We start from the raw sequence: 22,968 nt of genomic DNA, 5'->3' as shown, positions 1-22,968 counted from the left end.
GTACACCTCTCAGATTAGCAAATGCTTTAACTAGATATCTACCCAGATTAAAAGTTACTGGGAGTCATAAGTTGGAAATGTTACACTTACGATTTTTTGCACCAGAACAAGTATTTCATACATTGTATTAGTCTGTTCTGATTTAGCAGGCTATAGCTCCCAGACAAAAGCAGTCTGGAAAACCATGTTTCAGAGGAACAAAATTGATTAGAATAGCAAAAGAGGTGCTTTTGTACTGATGACAATTCATTACCCTTTTTACAGGCTCTGGTCCTGTAAATCCTAGTGTTGGTGGTCCCAGCTGGCATCACTGGGACCACTTCTTGTAGTAAGACAGAGTTGGCAGGATCAGGCTACTATGAGGACAAAAGCACTGTATAAGTCCACTAACATATCTGGGAAAATTGTGATGAAAAAACAAATAAACAAAAAAAGCTATCCTACTGAAAAGGTTTTATGTCACACAAAGAATACTCATGGAACTCACTAATATATAAAACAATAGACATTTACAGCTCAATATCACCATGACATTCTAAGGTGCCAAAAAAAAAAAAAAAGAATTAAAGAAAAACCCCTACAAGTATTATCCAGTGTAGTACAGATTTGTACTGAAAACTTGTAAGTTACTCTTTGGAAAAAAAATAACCAGTGGCAAAGTGTTTTGTTTTTTTTTAAATATAATACCTTGGTATGTTTAATAAAAGTGAGCTCTATAAAAGATCTCTCTTTCACATACTATACAAAATGGAGAGGTTAGTGCAACCCACTGGGTCACATTTTTTTCAGTCATGTCTCAGAAGATTAGAAATAAGAAAATTATGCAATTTTCACAGCTTATCTTCATGTGGGTAACAGAATCCATTTGTGTCCCATCATTTTTGTGAATTTTTTTTCCAGAAGGAACCTCAATGCATTTTCTGTCTGTTTCCTCAACAGATGAACCTTATTCCAATGTCTTACAATACAATACAATTAATTCAAAAACTATCAAAGCACACCAACATTCGTTTGGCAGGTGGTACTCCTCTGAAAGCATTTGCTTTATTTAGTGGAATCTGCCAAATAGAGACCTTATTAAAATGCAATTTATGGACGTTCTCCCCCTGCTTTCTGACAGCATGGAGGTGAAAATTCTGTTTACAATATTCCTGAGTGCCAAACTGAATCATCAACTTCAGTTTTGATCAACAATCATTCTGGCAGATAACACCGAGTTCTGACCATGGTTGTAGTATGTGACATATACTTTGGAAATCATTGCCTACATTAAAAAAAAAAAGAAAAATAAAAAATCTGTAACAAAACTGAAAATACCCCAGTCCCCCCTACCCCCCTCCACAAAAAAAAAAAAAAAAAAAAAAAAAAAAAAAAAAAAAAAGGGAGAAAGAGGAAAAGAAAGGGAGTGAGCAAGAGAAGGAGACTGTGTTTTCATTGTTATGTATCAGGAGAATGTTCTTCTACGACACAAGGCTCTGCTGTTTGGTTCTCATCCTCCTCCACTTCTTCCCCTACTTGCTCATCAAGAGGAATTTCAGTGGATTCTGAATCCTGGGTGCAAAGAGTCTTGGAGTCACTGAAGCTGGTGTCTTCTTCTACTTGACTTCCACTGTCCTTTTCGGTGTCTGACTCACCATCTTCCTCCAGCGTTAGTTCAAACTGGAATTTTTCAGTTTGACCCTGCTTTCCCTCTTCCTTTTCTTCAGGTGCAGGAGAGGGACTTCTAGGGATTGTGCTCTGGTACCATTCTCGATTGTCCTCCAGTGTATCTAAGATATCCTGGGCATCCGGGTGAACGAGATCTGCCCATGTCTCCCACAAAGGATGAACAATGTAATCTATAAAACCCACCTGTTTCAAATAATGCAAGAATATGATTACTCACAGAGAAATGAGTAAGTCATGCAAAGTATGAGAAATATAATGCTAGGAAGAGACACAAGATACATTACCCTTAGAGGTGGCTGAAAGGAAACTATACTAGTTTATATAACAGATAAGGTCTTTTACTTTTCAGAAGTCTGATTCAGGATATTGGAGAACAGCATGGAAAGGATTTGTTTTCAAGTGAACTGCTCATTCCAAACAACTCCACTGCATCTAGTGAGCTAAATACCTGCTTTATATTTAATTATGTTTTTGAAGGAAACCCCAATCAGCTGTACAATAATTTCTTTTGGCATGTATGCTGCTTTTCAGCACAGGACAGTGATGGAATCCTTCAGCAAACATATTGCCACGCACTATGTTTTCCCAGTAAAAGTCTTAATTTGCCTCACTTACTTCTGAGGAGCTGAATTAATTAACTCAGAGGAAGAAAAGAAAAAAGTGTATTCAGAAATTGTTCAAAATATGACTATGTACCATATTTTTCTTCTAAAACGTTTAACTACCCTGTAAAATCAATTACCTGTGATTTTTCTACAGATGCATTGTGCTTATCACACATGGGACTTATCTCCATTCCCCTCTCTCGTTCCCGGTCTCCCTGACGGAAAAATTCTTCCATTATTCTATCTGTCCATTGGCGGTAGAGGTGGAGCGGCTTGGTAGGGTTGCTCAAATCTGCACAGTGCACCATATTCTGAAGAACCTAGAATACATTGAATACCTGTGGTGTTATTGCACTGAAGAAAAGCAGCTCCTTTTTTATTCACATTTCTGGTGACTGTAAAACAAAATCTTGAAAATACACATAATGCAAAATTTATTCTAAACAGCCAAAACTTATGTGGTTGTGTGCTTTTCACACTTGCAGTAATAGCCATGAATTACCTGGCTTCTGCTGCTTCTGCCACTATAAAGGTCACAAAATCCTTGTGAGAAAGAGAATCATTTTTTGATAATTTGAAGGGAAGGCTAAAGCCTCATTCAGTCCTGAGCTACCCTAGAACTTTGTTAGTGTCCCAGAGAACCACTTAAACCACATCAGACCAGGAAGGAAACAAGGAAGCAGCAAATCATGGTGTGAAAGAGACAGCTCTAATCCATGCTGGAGAATGGGGAAGACAGTGTTATTAAGTATGTAATACAAGTGAACATTTTCAGATGCATTTCCTTACCTGAATCCTGTCTGAATAGTTATCAAGAAGCAGGACACCAGAACTGGTCACTTTTTTAGTTTCAACCATAGTTTTTAAATCAGCCAGTAGATTCATATGCTTAGACATATCTGTTGCAAGCACCTAGAAAAAAACAAACAAAAAAATGAACACTATGTAAATTATTCTACTGGAGTTGAACATATAAATCAACATTTTTGGAAGGAACCCACAGTTTCTATGTCTGAACACATGACATGAGTCCTGTATATTCATAATAGTATTATATAACTCATATTAATTTTTAAAGAATATGACAAAATCATTGTTCAGCATTGCTCAGAATGAACTGATCAGCCCAAATTCATTATTAATTCAGTAGCACATTTCTACCTGTAATGGTAGAATGGCATCATCAAAACCAGCTTGAAACAGAATAGTATGCCTTCCAGAAATGCATAGAAAGTGAGTGGAACTCTAAAGACCCCACTATTTGTATTTGGGTAAGATATGACAAAACTTCAAACTTTCACTTCATTGTTTATGGGCCTGACGACATGTAATTTATTATAAAATACTTCTGTGCTTTATTATTCAATGTCCTAGCTCTATGGAAGACAAAATCTCAAAACTCACAATGTCAATGACCATTTTCCTCAATGATTGTCTCTGTTTTTTGGTCAAATTCTGGAAAATGTCACAATTTTCTTCCTGCAGCAGCTTGAAACCCACAGCCAAGTGATGATTCTCCAGTACTGATGAGTCATTGTACATCAAGGCGAGTTCAGAATCTGCAATAACAATTGCAGGGTAGAATGTTACTAAAGCCTGTGCTTCTACCAAATCCCTTAAGATCTTTTTCAAATTCATTACATGTATAACAAGATTTACAGATAAACTTTTAAAAGCAGCCCTGAAAGTTACAGAATTATTCACTGAATAACTTAATAGGTCAAGCCAAAGTTGAGCAAAACAAAGAAAAGGCTTTGCAATGATGCAGGAACACGTGCCTGGAGTGGCAGGTTAGAAAAAATATAAGAAAGTTAATTTTTAGAATGAATTTTTGTATCTGCAGAAAAATTAGAAAATATTATATGCATAATATATGCATAAACACAATACAACTAAAACACACTGATGTGTTGTCTTCTTATGCCTCTCTCCGTCACAGCACCTAAAATTCTACTGTCAAGTTTCAGCTTCCCAGCACTTTGGCCTTGGAATATACAGCTGAGGCTTTTCTGCAGGTCTGCTGAGGAGCACCAGCTTCTTGATTTTCAAATCATGTCTTTCTGCAGTTATCTAAGATGCTAAGACGCCTAGTGAACTATACAGTTGTTAGTCCATGACAGCTGAAGGCTGGTAGGATGGTAACAGCTCTGCTTCTGCCTTTTTCATGTAATGTCATGTGGTGTGAAACTGCAGGCAGTGGCCTTGAAAGCTGTCTTGTTTTTGGGCATGGTCAGTCCCTGATGCTGTCTGTAATAGTGTCTTCACCAATGGAATTATTCTTGCCTCAGTCACCCCATATGGCCGTGACAAAAACACACACTTCTCAGCCATGCCTGTGCTAAGGCACATATATAAGGTCAGCTTAGACATGCTGAACAGACAGCTCTGAAAAATCAAAGCACTTACAAAAATGTCTGCACAGCTTTGGCTTTAACTCAGGAATACTGCACAGTCAGCTTACATATGCTTTAAGATACAGCTTGTAAATAAATCTATCACAAAATACTCATATAATTTTTATGCAATCATACTTTTCCTGTGCTATAGTAACTTCTGTTTATTGCAGCTGTTCTAGCCTAAGTCTAAACATACATCAGTCTATTCCACTCTTAGTCCTCTTTTTCTCTTTTACACCAGCTATATTTTAAAATGCCTCTGGTTAAACAGGAGGCCTCTAAAAGCTTTGATCTTCAGATTTCATTAATCTCATATCCATTCTCCTGCTGTCTTCCTCACCTTGAATTAATTGATCTGTTGAATCAGGGAACTCTTCCTCTACCTTTCCTTATCCCAAAACCAGCAAAACCATAACAGCAAAAGCAGAAAGAAAGCAAGTTTGTAAAATGATCTCTCTTTTGTCTTCCACAGACACATACAAAGCTCGCATAGTTGTTTTTCTCATGCAGAAATCACGCACTAGTTTATTTTCCTTTCAAACATCCTTCTGATTTGCTGCAACTGCAAAACACCACATTGCCAAAATACTTTGAAAGAGCTGGGGCTACAGACACAGGTAAAATGCACTCAACTTCAAAATGGATATAAAAATGGAAGAAAGTTTCCCCTTGGTAACCTGTAACACATTGTAAGATTCAAGAATATTTTTTTGGAAGGACAGAGTTACAGTGGTAAAATAAATATCTACTCTGATGCTAATATACTTCATATTTGTTTGTTGTTTAATAGCATTCAAGAAGGATTTGTTTAGTCGACAACTCTGTAACAGACTTTATATAGGAAAATAATAGTCAGAAGAGTCACAAGACTAATCATAAAAAAAATTATGACAATATGGCAAATATGTACATATTTTAGCTAAGTCTAACTAGGTCTATCATGTAACTAAGTCTATAATGTTTTTTAAAATTCATTCTTATATTTAGTTGGAGAAACAAAATTAGATGGAAGCAAATTGTCTTCTAAAAGTTAGGAAAATTTTGGATTTGAGAAGCTAACATTAGGTTATTTTTTCTATCTCTGTCCCTGCAGCTTCTTCCTTGAACACAGAACAATTTAAAATAAACAAAATCTCTTTGTTTCTTTCAACCTTGCAACAGCTGAAAGTTTCAATTAGTGTTTTTACTTGACTGACACATAAGCCTCCTTTATCAAAAGCTGAATTGAGAAAAACAAGATATATTTTTTAAGCTGATAATTATCAGCATAAATATGACTCTTACATTATCTGAATTTCAATCTAAATAGAAGTAAAAGTTTTATGCACCACTACTCATGCCTTCAACTAAGTCAACACTCTTAAACCTAAACAATTCATTGGTTTCCTCACATAACCTTGGAGCCACTAGTATAACCTGGTACTCAATTTCTGACTCAACAAGCAAGGAAAAAGCTTTACTTACATATGCCCACTCTTAAGATTCAATTAAGAATTCTTTGGTTTTCTCACAAAGCTTGATTCACTCTCTGCCTGCACTGCTGAACTGTACTGGTTCCCAGTAAAGCACAAAAACTCCAGTCAATCTTAATCCTCTTTCATGAGGATGAGTCATAAAATTCAATTTCATTATAGGATGGCCCTTAGGCCATTGAGACAAACAAAACTAGGTGCAGGTTAAACTGAAGCACTTGTCTTACTTGAATATACAGCAGCAGTGACTCAGAGCAGGAGCTCCCTTCTTCAAACTCTACTGCTGATTTGGGGTCATTCTATTTTAACTCCTGTGAAACAGATTCTGCCCATGTGTAGAAGTGACAGTATCTATAAATGTGCAACCAGATGGGTCAAATACACAACCCTAGGTATGTTTCCATTTCTATTGCTTTTTCTTCTTTTGTGCTTGGATTATTAGTATTATTTAAACTTTGCACTTCTGGGTCAGTTATCAAAAAAGGAGAAGTTGTCAGAGAGCAGAAGAAATAACACAGTATGATGGAACTTGTACTGACCTAAAAAGGGCAATAATAGTGACATCAGGCAACAAAATCCAAGCAAGTTGCCACTGGGGCAACAAACTATTGAGTCATGATCAGGTTCGATAAAGTTGACAGTGTTTTTCTTTCAGTAGATGACTGAAAGGGATAGAGGTTCAGCAATGCTGCCAACAACAGCCTTGAGGAATGTAGAAGTACACTGGGTTTCAAATTTGGAGATAACATTGGAGTCAGAATAAACCAAACATGTTTATCATAGCTGCAGAAACAGGGTGAGGAAATTCGGTCTACAAAGCATGAGAGATCAAATGCCAAGTCCAGGATACAGGATTGTCTGTTTGCTAAAAAGTCATGCTTTTCTGCTTTCTGAATTTCTACCCTTCATCACGCTATATGTTTCCAATATAAACACATAAATTCTTGTCTTGCCTTTTTTTTTTTAATCTTTCTTCATTCTCTTCTTAAAACTTTACCTATTTAGTGTAAATCAACTACACTTCCACGAGAGAAAACATGCAATACATTGAAACAATGCCAGGTTTATAGTTTATGCCTTAGTAATTCTTGCTAGAGTGTACTGTGTAAATAATTTCTAAAGTTAGAAGAAATGCAAAGTAATATCAGGTTTAAAATATAAACATCTATCTATTTACTGAGAAAAGTTAGAGATATAAGCAAACAGGGAACGAACTGGCGGTATGTGCAGACCTCACAGCAAATTTTTGACAAAACCACTAAGCATCAAACTTACTTGTGTTGATAAGAAATTGGTTTGAAACCCCAGGATGATCTACATCATGTATTGCACTGGCAAAAATTGCTGCAAGAATCTCCAAATCAGTGAACACCGCCTAGAATATAATGAAACCGAAATGATAATGACCAATCTGTGAAAAATTGTTTCCAATAAAAAGGATTCTATTTGATTCTGGATGTGAACAAGCAAAACACATTTAAAATATACCATGATCTCTAGAGACTTTACACACAAGCTATTAAACCCTTTATAAAATCATCAATTATGCAGAATTTCATAAATATTTCAAGTTTGGCCAAAGTAAGGTGATTTGTACTTCATACAGAGAGCATCACTAAATTCTACCACAACTGAAGTATTTTCAGCTTCGGTCTGTAAATAAATCCACATTTATTAGGCAATTAAGTACAGGTTTCTAACTCATAGCACAAATTTAAGTTAATATTTCAGCCTGACTCCTCTGTATCTGTATTTGAAAGATGCATGTCTTAGGAGATAGCACCCAGATCTAAAGGAAATAGCAACAGACTACACATCATCCCACTTAGCATTTACTGCTTTTCCATTTGTATGTGATTTCTAGGAAGATAGGAAAAGAGGACTGCAACGGACTTGGAATGTCACTGAGTCCAGTGCCCTGTTGTCAGAAGCACTCACATGATGCAAATGCTTTCAAAATTGATCAAGGACCACTCAGAAGGGCAAAGACCAGCAGTGGCACAGAGCAGCCATTGCCATTTCACCAGCTAAAGCTCTGCTGAGAATACAGTCATGAAAAAAAAGGTCTGGAAAAAAAAACCCCAAAATGTTACCGATGACAAGTTCAGCTGTGTGGTGAAGCCAGTGGTGTTTTAAGAACATTACCTGATCTTCTTGAGAACAAGAAAATTTTTCTCAAGAGATTTCAAGTCTTTGATGATCCAAATGTACCAAGGTCCATTTTTAAGAAGAAGGTAATACAGATGTATTCAGTAACATTAAAGACTGCCCATTATAGGAGAGTCAAAATGCAGCCCTTCTTGAAAACGAAGTTAAATCCTTTTGAACTAATAAAATTCCTACTACTTCTTTAACTGAATTTTTCTAACCATTTGCTGGGATATATCAACATCAATGTTTGCTATGTTAAGACCTGAACTGTGCTTAAAAGAGAGAAAATCTCCATCTTTCACATCCATCTACTTCAGGGACTTAAGAACTTTCAAGAAGAGAATTGCTACAAAAAGAACCGATTAATTGTTTTCCCAAAAAACTTTGAAATATTTATTGGAGGGGGGCAGTGTAAGAAAAGAGAGTCCAGTGAAAATTTAGTACATGTTCCAATCTGTCTTAGAAATAAATACAAAAGTAGTCTTTCTGGATCAGAATAAACTTTCCTAAGAACTTCCACTTACTGTGGTTAGGCAGAATCCCACATGGGAAATAACTACAGGACAGGATGTAGCAGAAATAATGAGATGGTAGAAACAAGATATACATTGTGTTACAATGAAAAAGGTTATGACAGCAAAAATTTCCATGATGTAAAATGAAAAGAAGTGATGTTTTCTCCACAATATTTACATGTAACTTTGATCCTCACACAATATCTTTAAAAGAACAGAATTCACCAAAGAAATGCTAAGATTTCTTTTAAAAACATTGCAGAAACTAAGATCTTTAATATTTAGTTTAGGAGACTCTCAGTGTATCCCTTTCTCTCACAACTGTCACTTTTCTTCTTCGGTGTAGTTTACCTCTAATGCTGGGGTTGAGAGTAGAACATGGGTTGACTGAACAACATCTGCAGCATGTATGTTATTGTGGTACGCCACATCTGCATGGTAATGGTCTTCCAGGGTCATCAAGTAAGTTATTAAAGTATCTACTGGAATCTTAAAAGTTTTTAACAAGTCCCGCTCCTATAAAAGTAAAGGAAAAACAATTAGATTTCAAAGCACAGAACAATCTCCAAGATAAAAAAGCAGCATGACTGCTCATACTTGCCTGAAAAATAGTGTGCATGATGACAGTCAGAGGTCTATTTCCAGATAACTCTGCTACTCTGAAAACCTGAAGGCCCCACTTGTTCAAATCTTCAAGTTCCTGGAGTAAAATCAAGCAATGAACAGGTTGAAACCTAACATAAAAATTCCTGTGATTTTTGAGAGAAGCAATTATAAGCAGAGGACTCATTAAGACCGGGCCAGTATGCAAGTTACATGCTAAACCTTACAAGGGCTAAACTCTAAACTCTGCAGCTGCTACTAATCTCACCATATCAGAATTTACATCTACCCATTTTTCAAATTTTATTTGTCTAACCAGGAAAGACTGCCTCTTAAGTGGATTGCTCCAGAGGGAAAAACTCTACAGTATCTTGAATGAGTTTAACTGACACATTTTGCTATCTCACTGTCTATTGGCAATGAAGTTCAGTGAGGAGAAAACCTCCAGAGATGTGCAATTCTGCTGAGTGCATCTCTGCAATGTGCAGAGATGGACAATTCCGCTGCTCTCTCCCTGGTCTCAGAAACACTCTTCAAATAAGATTCCTGAAAATGTTAGAAGAGGCATAACTCAATCCAAAATCCCTTTATACCAATTTTCTGTTATTACCAAGTAGTTAGCTGCTGGTGCAAAAAACAGTAAGATAGTAGAAATAAGAAAAAGAATGCACATAAAACGATAGAGCTAAAAATAGGAATGCTATATACTCTTGCGCATTTTTTAAAAATAAGTTAGCTATCTATACAATTTCATTCCTGTGACACTATACAATATGTTTACTCTTCAATCTTCAGATACTATTTATGGATCTGAAGGCTTCTTAATGCATACACAAATGCCAAATGAAATTGTCTTCATGCTGAAATTAGCCCTTATGGTCTGATTCTGATTTTACTTGCTATTCTTCCGCTCCAACAAATTTGGGCCATATCAAGTGATATAAACGCTTGGTGCTGCAGCTTGAAACGAATGTGTATAAGCAGAGGATGGAATAATACAGAAATATCCACACTCTGTTTATATAATTTCAAGGACATATATATATAATCTCTACCTTGGCAAGGACATCTTCTTGGTCTGTTTTAACTCCAAACCTGGGAATACTGGAATTCGTTAGGCTGGAGCTGTGCATGAGTTTTTTGACTCCACTGATCTGGGACATTGGCCTCTTCTTTTTCTCTTTCTCTTTCTGTGTTGGAGAAGGGATTTCAACTTCATGTTGCTTGTCTTCAAAAGAATGAATAAAAAGAGAATAATTTATAAAAGAATTATAAATATTATAAAATTCACTTTTGAGTTGCACCTTATGGACTTTTTAATTCTTAGAAAAACCTCTTCTAAGATTTGGATTCTTTCTATCAAGATCACTAAACCCATGAAAAGTTAAATATAGACCTATACTTCAGTAAAAGCAGATCTCTTTTACTCAAATTGCCTCATTATTTCTGAATTGGCTTTAAAAGCAACTTGTGACTGTCTGATTACCACTTCTGCCTTATCCCTAGTGCTGTAGAAAGGGTCAATCATCTCAGTATAAAAATGTTATTACAACCGCACAGGAATACACTTTGCAAGAAAAAATAATTTTCTTTCTTTTTTTTCAGGAGAAACAATCTCTGAAAATGTATTTCAAAACTGTCTATGTGTGTCCTCATATAAACCTTTAGAAAACTTTTTCAGGACTTGAAGACATGAAGAATTTAATACTTGTGGACCGGTCCTGTCTACTAGGACTGTACAACTTGGAAAGGATTTTGTGCTTTGAAAGCCACATCTACAAGTACTTTGGATTGCTGGCAGTTCATGCCACCAGTGCAGCGTTTCTACACTTTCCAACTAGAGTCAATAATAATGACAAAACAATAGAGTGCCTTGTTAACCTCTGAATTTTGCTGTGGGCTTTTGCCTCCGTAGCAGTATCAGCAGCATCACTTAATAAAATTTATTGACATATGTGCCAGCAAAACTTTAGACAAGAATTAAACTGAGAGTAAAATATATTTAGGCAACTGCCACAGGATTGCTGCACAACCATTATGGGGTTGTGGAGCACTGCAAACATCTGCTTCAAAGAAACCCAAGTTAGTGCAATGAACAGCTTTTCTGAAAAAACTACTAGGAACATGAATTAATTTTTGTTTCTTTTATTCATACTGTATTTCAACCTAGAGTTTAATGACTCCCTTCAAATTACCTCTTTTTCTTTGCTGAAATGTACCTCCACCTTTTCTAGACCTCAAGGAATATACTAGTAAAACCACAAAAATCCAGAAAAGATGTTTCTGACATAGGAGATGAGCCAAAACAGCTAAAAAAAACCTTAAACCAAAATAAAATTTGAAAAGAAAGTAAGAAAAATTGGGATTTTTTACATGTGTATTTTTTCCTTTCTGCAATATTCATTTCCAATACAGACTTTGAAACCAGTTGAGGTTGGCAAGTCCATTTCTAATTAGGAGCTTTTTATATGTTTGCTTCTTCACCTTTTTTTCTTCCTTTTTTTTTTTTTTTTCATTACCCTTTAGCAGATACTTTTAATGGACACCTCAAATTCCAAAGAAATCACAATGAAGAAGAGACTTTGCAAATGTCACCAGGTTGTAGCCTAGAGCACTGAGTCCCTGGACTACCCCATCATAGTTCACCACTCTCCCTGTAAGGGGAAGGAGGGGAGGCGGAGCGTGGCAGCCCTGGTCTGGTGCAAACCGACAACACATGAGCAGCTGTGACTTGTGCCTGTGCTTTGATGTTTATGGTTTCAGTCATATGCACAAAGTTTAGACCCATCAAACAGAGGTTCATTAGCTGAGCTGTCAGAGTAACTCAAGTGAAAGGAAGTGTCTATCTGAATGACTTAAATCTCCAGAGAAACTCTGTGGGACTGCCTCTGCTTTTGTAACTTCAAGCACACAAGGCTGTGCCCATCTGAACATCCAGAAAAGAGAGCATGCCATTTTGACCCTGTTTATGCTATGCTCAATTACAGGTTCTCAAACATTTTCCATTCATAGAAAACAGGCTAATGATACCGAAAAAGGAAACTTTTTATATTATTATACACAATATAGGAGCCTTATGTCTTATACACAGATTATATTTCTAATCATCGTAAATAACTTCAAACATTCATATATCCCTAAAGGAAAACAGTTTGGTTTTGGGGGTTTTTTGGGGTTTTTTGTTTGTTTGTGTGTTTGTTTTTTGGGTTTTTTTAATAAGAAGAACAGAAAACCCTGTTTTCTCATTACACCTTCCTAGCTTACAAATGTGAGAAATTTTGTAGATATTGATGAGGTAAGTTATGTATTAAAAAAGTTAATTAGATAATAAACTCATTAAATACTTCTAGTGAAATTTTTCTCTCTGCATAGATTTTCAGAACCTACATACTTAGACTGCATATTTTGAAAATATTTAAGCAATATGTAGATGAGGTGTTTTCACTATTGTGCTGCTATTATACCTACAATTCTAAGTATCTAGTTTTTCATGCAGACAGAAAACAGTACCGGTGGTTCAGTAAATTAGAAGCGATTGCCTCTCTGGCCCTCTTTCTGCTTGTGACTGAGACCTCATGCGAAAGGCTGACGGATGCATTTCTTTACTCTGTCAAAGTAAGTCTCAAGCTTTCAAGTGAAAGCAAGCAGAAGCTGGCATCTCAGTCTCTGCAGCCTAAGTGGGTCATCATTTCAGGCAACAGCACACAGTGGTTTTCAGGGCACATGAAGCTGGGCAATACTGCTTGTCTGTGAGAGAGGCTTGTCCCCCTCCCAGTGTCTGAACCCTGCTGTGCTGCAGCAGTTGGCACACTGCTGCAACCGTGGGCCAGCTGAACAGACACATTCAGCCATCCCTTTTGGGCAGGGTGACAGGATAAAATGTACTTCACAGAATCCCCACTTCTTCCAAAAAAGCCACAAAGTACCAGCTATGGTATCTCACACAGAATAAGATGGATATTAACATGTATGACTGTCATTTTTTAAAGTACTTGTTATCCTAATTTAGATGTATTTCACTGTGCATCTCTTCTTACATCGTCTTTATGAACCAATGGTATTTTGCTCAAAACATGTTTTGAGATTGGTATAGTATCTTTATCTTCATGTTCAAAATCAGCAATATGAAAGTTTTCTTGATTTTCATGAATTTTAAGAAAAAAAAAGCCATGGTTAAGGAACCATCTTCTTTGTAATATTGTGTTGGGCTTTTCTTAATGCTCACATCCCAGCATGCCAAGATCTTGAGCTGCACAAACTTTCTGGAAAAAGTCTATTCAGATGTTTATTTAGTCACATGCACCTAACTATGCATGCGCAGGCAGGGAATACCAAAATATCTTAACTGCTTGCTGTGAGATTTTATGAAGCTACATGCACTTATGTGCTTCCAGCACACTGAAACCTCTGCAATAATTCCAGTAGGAAAATATAGTGGTAGAATTCTCTTTAATATATAAATACATATATAATTACCACTCTGAGACTAACCCAGTTGGTTAGTGCATGGTGCTAATAAAGCTAGGTTGTAGGTTTGAGCCCTGTACGGGCCATTCACTTTATAGAGTTGGACTTGATGATCCTTGTGAGTCCCTTCCAACTCAGAAGGACATTCCGTGAATCTCTGTGATTCTCTATAAGTCATTATATTATTTCTTAATATAGTATCAGTATAGTTGTTTTAACATGTATATGAATATTTATCTGTAATTACACACACAGGGAAATCACCTACACAAATTAATTGAGCTGTGAGGAAGTGGATCTAACCTGATCTCTCAGCACAAATGCTGACAACAATATGATAAATACACAGTTCCTGAAACTAGAAATTAATATGGAAAGCCACTTGCTTTATGCTCTAACACAGCCCAGAAAAATATAATAACCCCCAAAAGGAAAAAAAGTTAGCTTTTCATAGTCTTACCTAAGAAAGTGTTTGATATATATTCTGAGACCTGATTGCCTGACCTGCTCATTTCAGAGAGGTGGGTTAGCTCACGGTTGAGCATTCTTTTAAACTGGAAAAGAAAACAAAAAAGTGTAAAGTTAGCTATATCAAGATATATTTTAGTTAGAATAAGAATATGCAGTCACTTTATAACCGGGAAAAGAACATAGCATTAAGAAAATATTTTATATATATATATATATATATACACTATGGAATCAAGAATATATACTATGTAAGCAGAAATCACATGCACCAATGATCCACCCAACCAACTTATTAATGGATTGGACAATGTAATTCATGACCTTCTAAAATACACCACAGTGATTGAATGACTGAGGTACAGTGTCCTACTAGTAACTGAAAGCTTTATGGCATTTGCGCACACACAAGTTACAATATTGCCTATCCGATTTTTCAATTTTAATTTCAAAAGTAAATAAAAATGTATTTATGTCCAAGCCATTCTCTACTAGTTCTCTCACAAGATTTACAAATTAATCTGTTTTTGCACTTTTTTGCAATTTATTAGGCAACATTTCAAATCTATCTTACCTCTCATCATTAATCTACTCAAAATTACTTTACAACATTGCTCCAAACAATCCAAATAACTTATTGATTTCCTACTAGCCAATATGAAAAGAGGTAGGTTTTGTTGTCTCTGACCTAAAATTATTCTATTCAACCAATGACTTGACCATTCTACTATCTCAGAAAACTGCAAGCATCTCCAAGAAACATTGGGATAGAAAACACCCATCTGTGGAAACACCTTCTATTTCCCTCTTAGCAATTCACTCTAGGCTGTCTATAGGATAAAAGCAGATACTAATATTCCATTAAATGTATAATTAATTAGGTACACATCCTGAGCCTTTCGTGATTCCTTCTAGGCTCCAGGGTGAAATGATATCCTGTGGTATTATGCTTCACAGGTTAATTGCATAATACAGCTCTCACTGTCTTAGATGCATTTTCATTGACTATAGCTCTGCCTGAATATTACCAACAAACAGAAGGCAGCAATACTTACAAATAATTCCAGCTCTTGCCAATAAAAATTAGCATACATCTGTCACTATTGAATTTTGCCTCCTATTGTGCCAACCTTTTATTTTGTTGTTAGATTTCTCAGCCATCTTTTCTCTTAACAAAGCAAAATGATTTGTGCAACTTTCAGAATCACCTTTTACATTCTCCATGCAGTCATGACTCTCCATTATATCAAGGAATAGCTACCCTTAGATTATATACATGTAAACATTCCTCTATGTTGAAAACTGGTAATTTATAGTTTATTCTTCTTTAAAGGAGATAAACCACTGTAGTAAATATTAACCATCTCATTTCCATTCCACTGGAATCATCAAAGCTATTTCTTCAAAGTAGCCTTGCGTAATGAAAGGTGTTATTTTCTTCACAATATCTTTGTAAGCCACCAATTACCATATTGCTCACAATGTGCCCAACAAAATTACCTTTAATAAAACATTCTAACCATTAGCCACTGCATTTTCCTGCCATATTGACGTGTCATCAGCTCAGGAAGTTCTAGAGCTACAAAGACTGAATCCTACTTTAGTCACAAGCCAAAGGCTCAGCTTTGATCTCAGATATAGCCATGTGCTAGGAAGCGCTCAACACATGTCTGAAAATTAGAACCATACTGCAAACACAGCTACACATACTATGAGAACTACAGAGCTATGGACTCTAGACAAAACTAGTTTCAACCTCTTCAGCAATGCCTAATGTTTGTCACCAATGTCAAATGTTGAAAATTCAAGCCAAGTTTACCAAGCAATAAAATGACTGGTCCAAAAATACCAAGACCTTTTTCTTAAAAGTCTGTCTTCTAGACTTTTAAACACTTAACACACTTAAGTCATGCTTACACACTTTTTCTTCTGTTCCCACAAAAGGTGAGAAACTGTAAGACAAAAACTGAAGATGTAATGGAATAGTTTGTCTCCAGAGACTGCAGCTTCAGATTAAATATTGAGTATAGGAATATTAATAAAATGTCTGGAGTTGACAAAACCGCATTAACTTCCAGGCATGTCATCAGTTTATGCATTACTACTTCAATATCTTCTCTTCCTTAATTTGATTAGCTAGTTCACTGGATCCTAACTTCAATAGATCCTCATCTCCCTGGTTGTTTCCTAGTAAACACTTCTACATAATGCCCAATTTGGTGTTGCTGTTTTTGCTGCAGAGAAACACTAATTGTGTCATGTTCCACACTCTGGAATAAAAGACCATCTAGCTATCACTGACATGTACTCTTCAGAATGTCTTCTTAAAGGTTTTCCAGTTTTGAAAGAGGAACAAGTCAGTATTTGCAGGTGACACAGGAAATAGGAAGGATTTTTTCCCCCCCAAATAATAAATTTAACTGCAGGGAGTGTGTAGAGAGGTTTGTCATTTCATACTGGAAATCATCTTGTAGAACTTATGGAGCATATGCTCTTTAAGAATTTTCAGCTCTGTATTTGTTGTATGAATATCCACAGCAAATGGAAGGTACATTACATTCTTTTCTAGTGCTATGTTCCCCACTAGTCTGTTCCAACTCTTATCTTCCCACCTCGCAACACCCCACAAGTCAGTAGAACATGAAACTCAACCATTTGCATGAGAACTGCAGAATAGTCTGTATTACTGCTCAACAAGGGTGTAAAGTGGAACAAGCCCCTCAGCCTCTGCAAAGCCCTCCTGCTGAGAGCAAATTCAATTGGAGATGCCTTTGGCTTTGAAGAACTGTAGCTGCACAATTTCCTCATACTCTTTCACATGTTGCTGACGCCACAGGACCAAAACTTTAATTGACATGAAAACTTCTGGACTAAGCAGGAGTTTAGAGAACTGTTTTGATTTTTCTAATTATCTGACAAAGCCTTACAACCGTTATTGCCATTGAATCAGATCAAGCTGAAGACCATATGCAGACAGCAGTGGCTGATGCAGAACAATAATGCTCTTTGAGAATATTAAAAAATCAAACATGAGAGACAAACAGCAATCAAGACATTTAGGCATTCTTTTGTTTATACTCTGTTTCACTGTATCTGTACATTGCTCAGTCCACTTATGTTTCATAACTTGCCTTTTGAGGAAAAAAAAGTCGTTTTTCTAAGAAAAAAGCAATCAAAACAAAATTCAACCCTATTATTTTTTCCCAGTTTTTACCTATTTCTCAAAGATTAAATTTGGGCCCAAGTGCACCCATAAATAATAACTGTTTCAAAGATACACATCTTACACAGCTCTGCACAATTACTTTATAATGAAAGTTTGCCTCTCACATGGCTCCCACAAGCTCTTATTGCCAATCAGAAAAGCTGGTTACATCCATGAGCCAACAATGTTGGCTCAAATTCAAGAAAATAAATCATAAAGATCAAAACCCTTGTTATTAATAAACATTTAAACCATACAATTTAATTATGATATGTGAGCTCAGCATGGGGAGGAAGCAGAGGTTTTTGGCTGATCTATGCATATATTGTATTTTTCCCAGAAAGAAAGATTTTCACACATACCACTAGGCATTGTTAGGTGGGAAAAATGACACATACGTCCCCTTCAAATGCAACAGTCCTTGACTACATCCTTAGAAAATCACCTTGAAAATGAACTGGCAATAAAATGCCCATTAAGTCAATTATATAGTTCTTCACTGCCAAATGCTGATGTCAGAGCAATAGAGCCATAAGGTTTTCTAAAAAATATCCTGAAAATATTTCCTTAAGCAGAATTTTTAAAATTTCATTTGTTTATATTTATTTTAGATTTTAATTTCAGCTGGGGTTAGGGAGATGGGGGGAATAAGAAGGAGCAGAGCCCTCAACACAAATACCAGCAGAGCATTCAAACAACATTAAAAATGTCTCTAAAGTGAAAAGAGTAGCTGTGCACCTTTATCTCCCTTTATACACTTAAGAAGTCTGCTCTAGCAAAAACTGTAATACATAAGAATTAAGGTACATACTTTAATGATAATTAACTGAGAACGATTTCCTAATTGGTTTAAGTTCCCAAGAAGAGGTTTGTAGTTTAGGTCTTTCTGGGCTAAAGCCCAATGTGTGAACATCTCTGTATTTGTATTACTGATGTCAGCCTAGGAAAAGCATACCTGGAGGAGTTCTTTTGAAAAATACAATACTTTTCTGATGCCAGTAAAGACACATAGAAAAACACAGACTAACTTTTGGAGTAACCCTGTTCCCAGATGGCAACCAGAGCATTGACACATTTTTTAGAAGAATTTGAACGTATGTTAGAAAGAATCACTAATTCCAAGATTCAAATAGAGTTGATTCATGGCCATGAACAAGTTTGGACCATACACTTTATATATATGCGGGTTATTGTTTACACTTTAGAAGAATTTACAAATTTTGTGTAAAGTTCTTGACTCAATAACAAAGAGCTTAAGTAAAGACGCAGCCAGCAGCTAGCTGTCTGGAGAGGAAGCACACAGAACCACTCTTGCTGTAGACTCTGTGCAGCAGCAGGGTCTCTTCCATGCAGGCTTTCTGTTCCTGCAGAGAGGGGGAGTGTAAAGAGACTGCCTCCAACACAGCCTTTGGCACCAATACTGAAGGTGAAACATGGACCAAAAAGCCCAGTCCTGCCTGGCCTTCAGTTTGAGCATTTATCAAGTTCCAAGTCCAGAGGAGGCTGGAATAAAAATGCTCAAAAGTGACAGGGGACTCTCATAGCACTAGCCCCCAAACCTGTGGGGCAAAGATGCCATTTTCAGCCTTTGTGGCTGCTTCTTTTCTAGGTAACATTTCTAAAAACTTACATGGAATAGAATACATCCATGGAACATACTACTAATACTTGGAACATTCAACTTACATGACTATGTTTTGTTTCTGAAATACCTACCAATGTTATTTTCAGAATATGCTGGTATCTCAAAATGAATAAACTATATTATATTACTAGATTTGAAAAGCTTGTATTCTACAATATAACAAGGAATTTTAAATAAGTCAGCCTTACAAATTAACATAAGGCTTCTGTCTGTAGTGCTTATCGATGCAAAACTATCTTTGATTTTTAGCAGTATTCTGGATACATTAACAGTATTCCTAATAGCTAAAGGTTTGTGTTGAAAGCCCATGGGTTTAATTAGTATCAAGGCCAGGCACTGGTTTTTATAATAAGCTACAGAAAGGCAGTTATCTCTAAGGCTGTCATTATGAGTGGTGCTCATTTTTTCAGTAAAAGATACTCAACAAAAACCAGGGGTAAACATTCCTATTTTCCAAAATAGAATTCACGGGAGATAAAGTACAGCCTGAAGCACACAGAAATATGTATACAATAAGGGATAAAAACATATACAGCGTTATATCTTATATTGCATACAAGAAGAGACATAATATATTACAATCTGAGAGTAAGATATTTCAATCTTCAGAATTTCATAAATTCTCTACATAATTGCTTGGAATGTCACAAAAACCAGAATGTCTTTGCTTCTTCTCACATTTTTTCTCTCAAAAAGCGCTGTAATAAAATTGTGCTCATGGATGACAGCTTCTTAACTAAAATCATTGTCTGCAGACAGTATAGGACACTCTCTATACAAAGAACATTTTTTCCCCATGTGTACTCAATTACACCATGTTCTCTGCTAAACTTCAATTAGAAAAAAAGTCTATGAATTCTCAAGCCTAACAGTAAGAGTGAACTTTAATTTTTTTTAATTGGTGATTGAATTTTTCTGATTTAGCAAGAGGAACATGACAACAGCTGCCTAGAAATGCAGGAAATACTTTCTAGTAAATTACAATAAATTACTTTTAGTTGAAATGCAAAGTAATTTCATCTTATTGCTTTGGCAAACAAGAAAGTAATCTACCTAGCTAGAATAATGGGATTAATTTCTTCGCAGATGACTGATCAAAATCCTTGATAATATATTGTAACAATTCAGCATTAGCTGAAAATACTCATAACTGCACATAATCAAGCTTAACACTTCTATTTTAAAAGACATATATCTATTGTAAAAGTAGGTATTAATAAAAGAAATTCAATTGTGCAAATATAATGCTTGTGCTATTTTTAGTAATTTAATTCAACATATGCTTTATTTAGCTCAGGAGAAATCAGAATTTCTTTAAAGCAGAATGATTTGGTACATGTATTGTATGTCAAGCACAGGATTTTTTTTTTTACACACTCAATAACAATTATGAAAGTATACAAGCAGCAGCATTTTTCTGAAGTACAAACATAATTTTTTAGGGATAAACCAAAGCTCAGATGTGGTTTCCTATTAAATGGATTTCAGTTCTGTGTGTTGACAGGCATACTGATTTAACTCCTTGATGCAAAACTTTTCCATAAAAGAGAAAAAGCTTATTTAATTTAATTCCATTTTCTAGCAGTATTGCTATTTCAAGCTAGTTCACACTGCCCCATGTAACAACACAGATCAGTATTAAGAGATGGCAATTTCCAAGGTTTTAATCAATAAGCTGTCACATTCACAGAGGCTACCAAAAATGCTGTTGAAACAGTGTTCATAATTTCACCTTTCTTCAGCTATTAAAACCAGTATGAGTCATGCATCCACCCATTATCCTCAGCTTCTTTATTCATGCTCTCTTCTATTGTATAGTATCTCTGTTTTTGGTATTTGGAGATTTTAAAACATTTTAGTGGCTAGAAATACAGTTTTGTAGCAATCTTTTTCTGAAAGAACACAAAACTGCTCTGAATTTCTTTGGCTTTAGACTTGGTCTAATCATTCACTGAAGTAATATTATTTTAAAAGTCCCAGCACAGTTTCTAAGAAAGACTATACTGTGCAGTTCATTCTTCTTGCTGAACAAAGGCTTGTTGTCTGATTTTTCACTTCAAATTATTCATAATCATATCACCCACAAATCCTCATGCTATCCAGTGATCATGCAATCATACACCATAAATCAAAGTTCTTAAAAGGTAAAACAAGATCCTACCTTTATGTAGCCCCAAGAAACTGAGAGTAAATAGTTTGCCTCAGGCATTTTCGATTTTTTTCTATACTACCAATCTAAGCTATCAGTTCTTTGCTATCTGAAACTGCAAAAGACTTCCAAGAATAAAGACTCCGTCTTCCCTCTCCTAATTCTTTTTGCTGGTTTTCAGGTTCTCAGCAACTGTGTGCTCAGGAAGCATACTGAAGTGAAATCCAACCGTGTGGTCTTCCGATTGTATAAATGCCATTTGTGAAACTCCAAGCATTCAGAGGCAACGTTGAAGACACATTTTGTACGAGCTGAAGAAATATCTGAAGAGCTAGGGATATGCATATTTCCTGAACACCAGGATTTAATGAATAATGTATGTCAAGATGCTCAGCTGCTCAAAGACTTGCTCTATCAACAGCTACCAAATAAGGACCTGAAGAGGAAGCCACAGACAGTGGCAGCGATCCCTCCCATAGAGCCATCCTAGCAGCCAATAGTGTGTCACCCTAAAAGATATAAATCGCAGGGCTGGTATCATGATGTACAGTAATTTCTCATTGGCTGATTCTGGGGAGTCTCCTGGGCATGGGATACTTATTTTTTTCTTTTCCTTTATTTTTTTCCCCTCCCTGACAGCAAATGCCCTTTCCTAATGGCATCCCTGCCTGCAGCATTCACATGCCATTCAAAAATAATTGGGCTAAAGTCTCGTCACTTCAGCAGCATTAACCAGTTTTCAATGGACACACCATCCAAGCAGTCAAAATTAGTATTGTGCATACATCTGTCTGGATTGCCTAGTGGGATTATTTTTTCATATGGAAGAAAAATATATTTTGAGGTGTTTTTTATGGGAAAGAAACCCAACATAAATAGATCTGTCTCATTTCTTGAGTAGTTTATGATGTACTTTAACAATGAAATTTTTTTGGCTTTTATGCCATCTACATTAAAAAATTATCTATCTCAGACTATTGGGCCAGGCTGCTAATGTTTTTTTTATTTAAAGAGGTAAATGCAGTTACTATTAAGCTAAAGCAAGTAATGTGTCTTACAATTCCGAGGAAATGTTAACCTTCCATGGAGATGTAAGAAATGAGATAATAAGAGTCCTCAAATTCTCACTGTATTTGTTCAACTTTTGCTCTTTCTGCCTCAGCAGATTATTATAATCAATTACAGCTATACATCATTGAAAAAAAGAAGGGATTGATTGAAAGTGGAGTGTGTCAGTGAGCTGACTCAAGCATTAAATAAAAGATCCCACCATCTGCCACTCAGAGACCAAAACTTGAAAGGAGGAATACATTATGCTCATGGCAGGGGGGGTTGGAACTAGATGATCTTTAAAGTCCCTTCCAACCCAAGCCATTCTATAGTTCTCTGATTATCTTGCTCCACTCTGTGCAAGGCACATGCACTACTGCAGCAAATTTCTGAGTCTTTGTCGTGTCAAAAGAAAGAGAGAGTGACAATGGGCAAATGCCTGAGAACAAGCTGAATGAGGTGCAGTGTTCAGCCTAATCCCACACTGCTGATTCACTGGAAGATGCTGACTGAGAATGGTCATAAGAGAGGTTTTGGCTGAAGTAGTCAGCGACACTAAGTGCCTCAAAAAGAA

At 36.1% G+C, this 22,968-nt stretch overlaps 1 protein-coding gene across 1 annotated transcript; it reads right to left on the bottom strand.

Annotated features, from left to right (window-relative positions):
• Window positions 1-1,387: 1,387 nt before the first annotated feature.
• LOC102043690 (cAMP-specific 3',5'-cyclic phosphodiesterase 4D) lies at window positions 1,388-21,688 on the bottom strand. The gene is made up of 10 exons (XM_031057813.1): window positions 21,357-21,688; window positions 14,338-14,431; window positions 10,466-10,638; window positions 9,409-9,507; window positions 9,159-9,323; window positions 7,417-7,516; window positions 3,678-3,832; window positions 3,063-3,185; window positions 2,411-2,593; window positions 1,388-1,851 (listed from the first exon to the last, which is right to left on the bottom strand). The coding sequence occupies exons 1-10, from the start codon at window positions 21,402-21,404 to the stop codon at window positions 1,438-1,440; spliced, it is 1,554 nt and encodes a 517-aa protein (XP_030913673.1). The 5' UTR covers window positions 21,405-21,688; the 3' UTR covers window positions 1,388-1,437.
• Between the last annotated feature and the right edge of the window lie 1,280 nt (window positions 21,689-22,968).

Source organism: Geospiza fortis, unplaced genomic scaffold (genome assembly GCF_000277835.1).
Source record: "Geospiza fortis unplaced genomic scaffold, GeoFor_1.0 scaffold443, whole genome shotgun sequence".
Taxonomy (NCBI): domain Eukaryota; kingdom Metazoa; phylum Chordata; class Aves; order Passeriformes; family Thraupidae; genus Geospiza; species Geospiza fortis.
The sequence above is the reverse complement of the archived record's forward strand: the minus strand, read 5'-3'. Positions and strand labels throughout refer to the sequence as shown.

Excerpts from the sequence above, each read along its gene's own strand:
- LOC102043690 (XM_031057813.1), bottom strand. The coding sequence starts at position 21,404 with ATGCCTGAGGCAAACTATTTACTCTCAGTTTCTTGGGGCTACATAAAG. Across the intron at positions 3,186-3,677 it reads GGAAAATGGTCATTGACATT|GTGCTTGCAACAGATATGTC; the intron begins GTGAGTTTTGAG and ends GTTTTTTTCTAG. Across the intron at positions 1,852-2,410 it reads CATCTGTAGAAAAATCACAG|GTGGGTTTTATAGATTACAT; the intron begins GTAATTGATTTT and ends TATTTGAAACAG.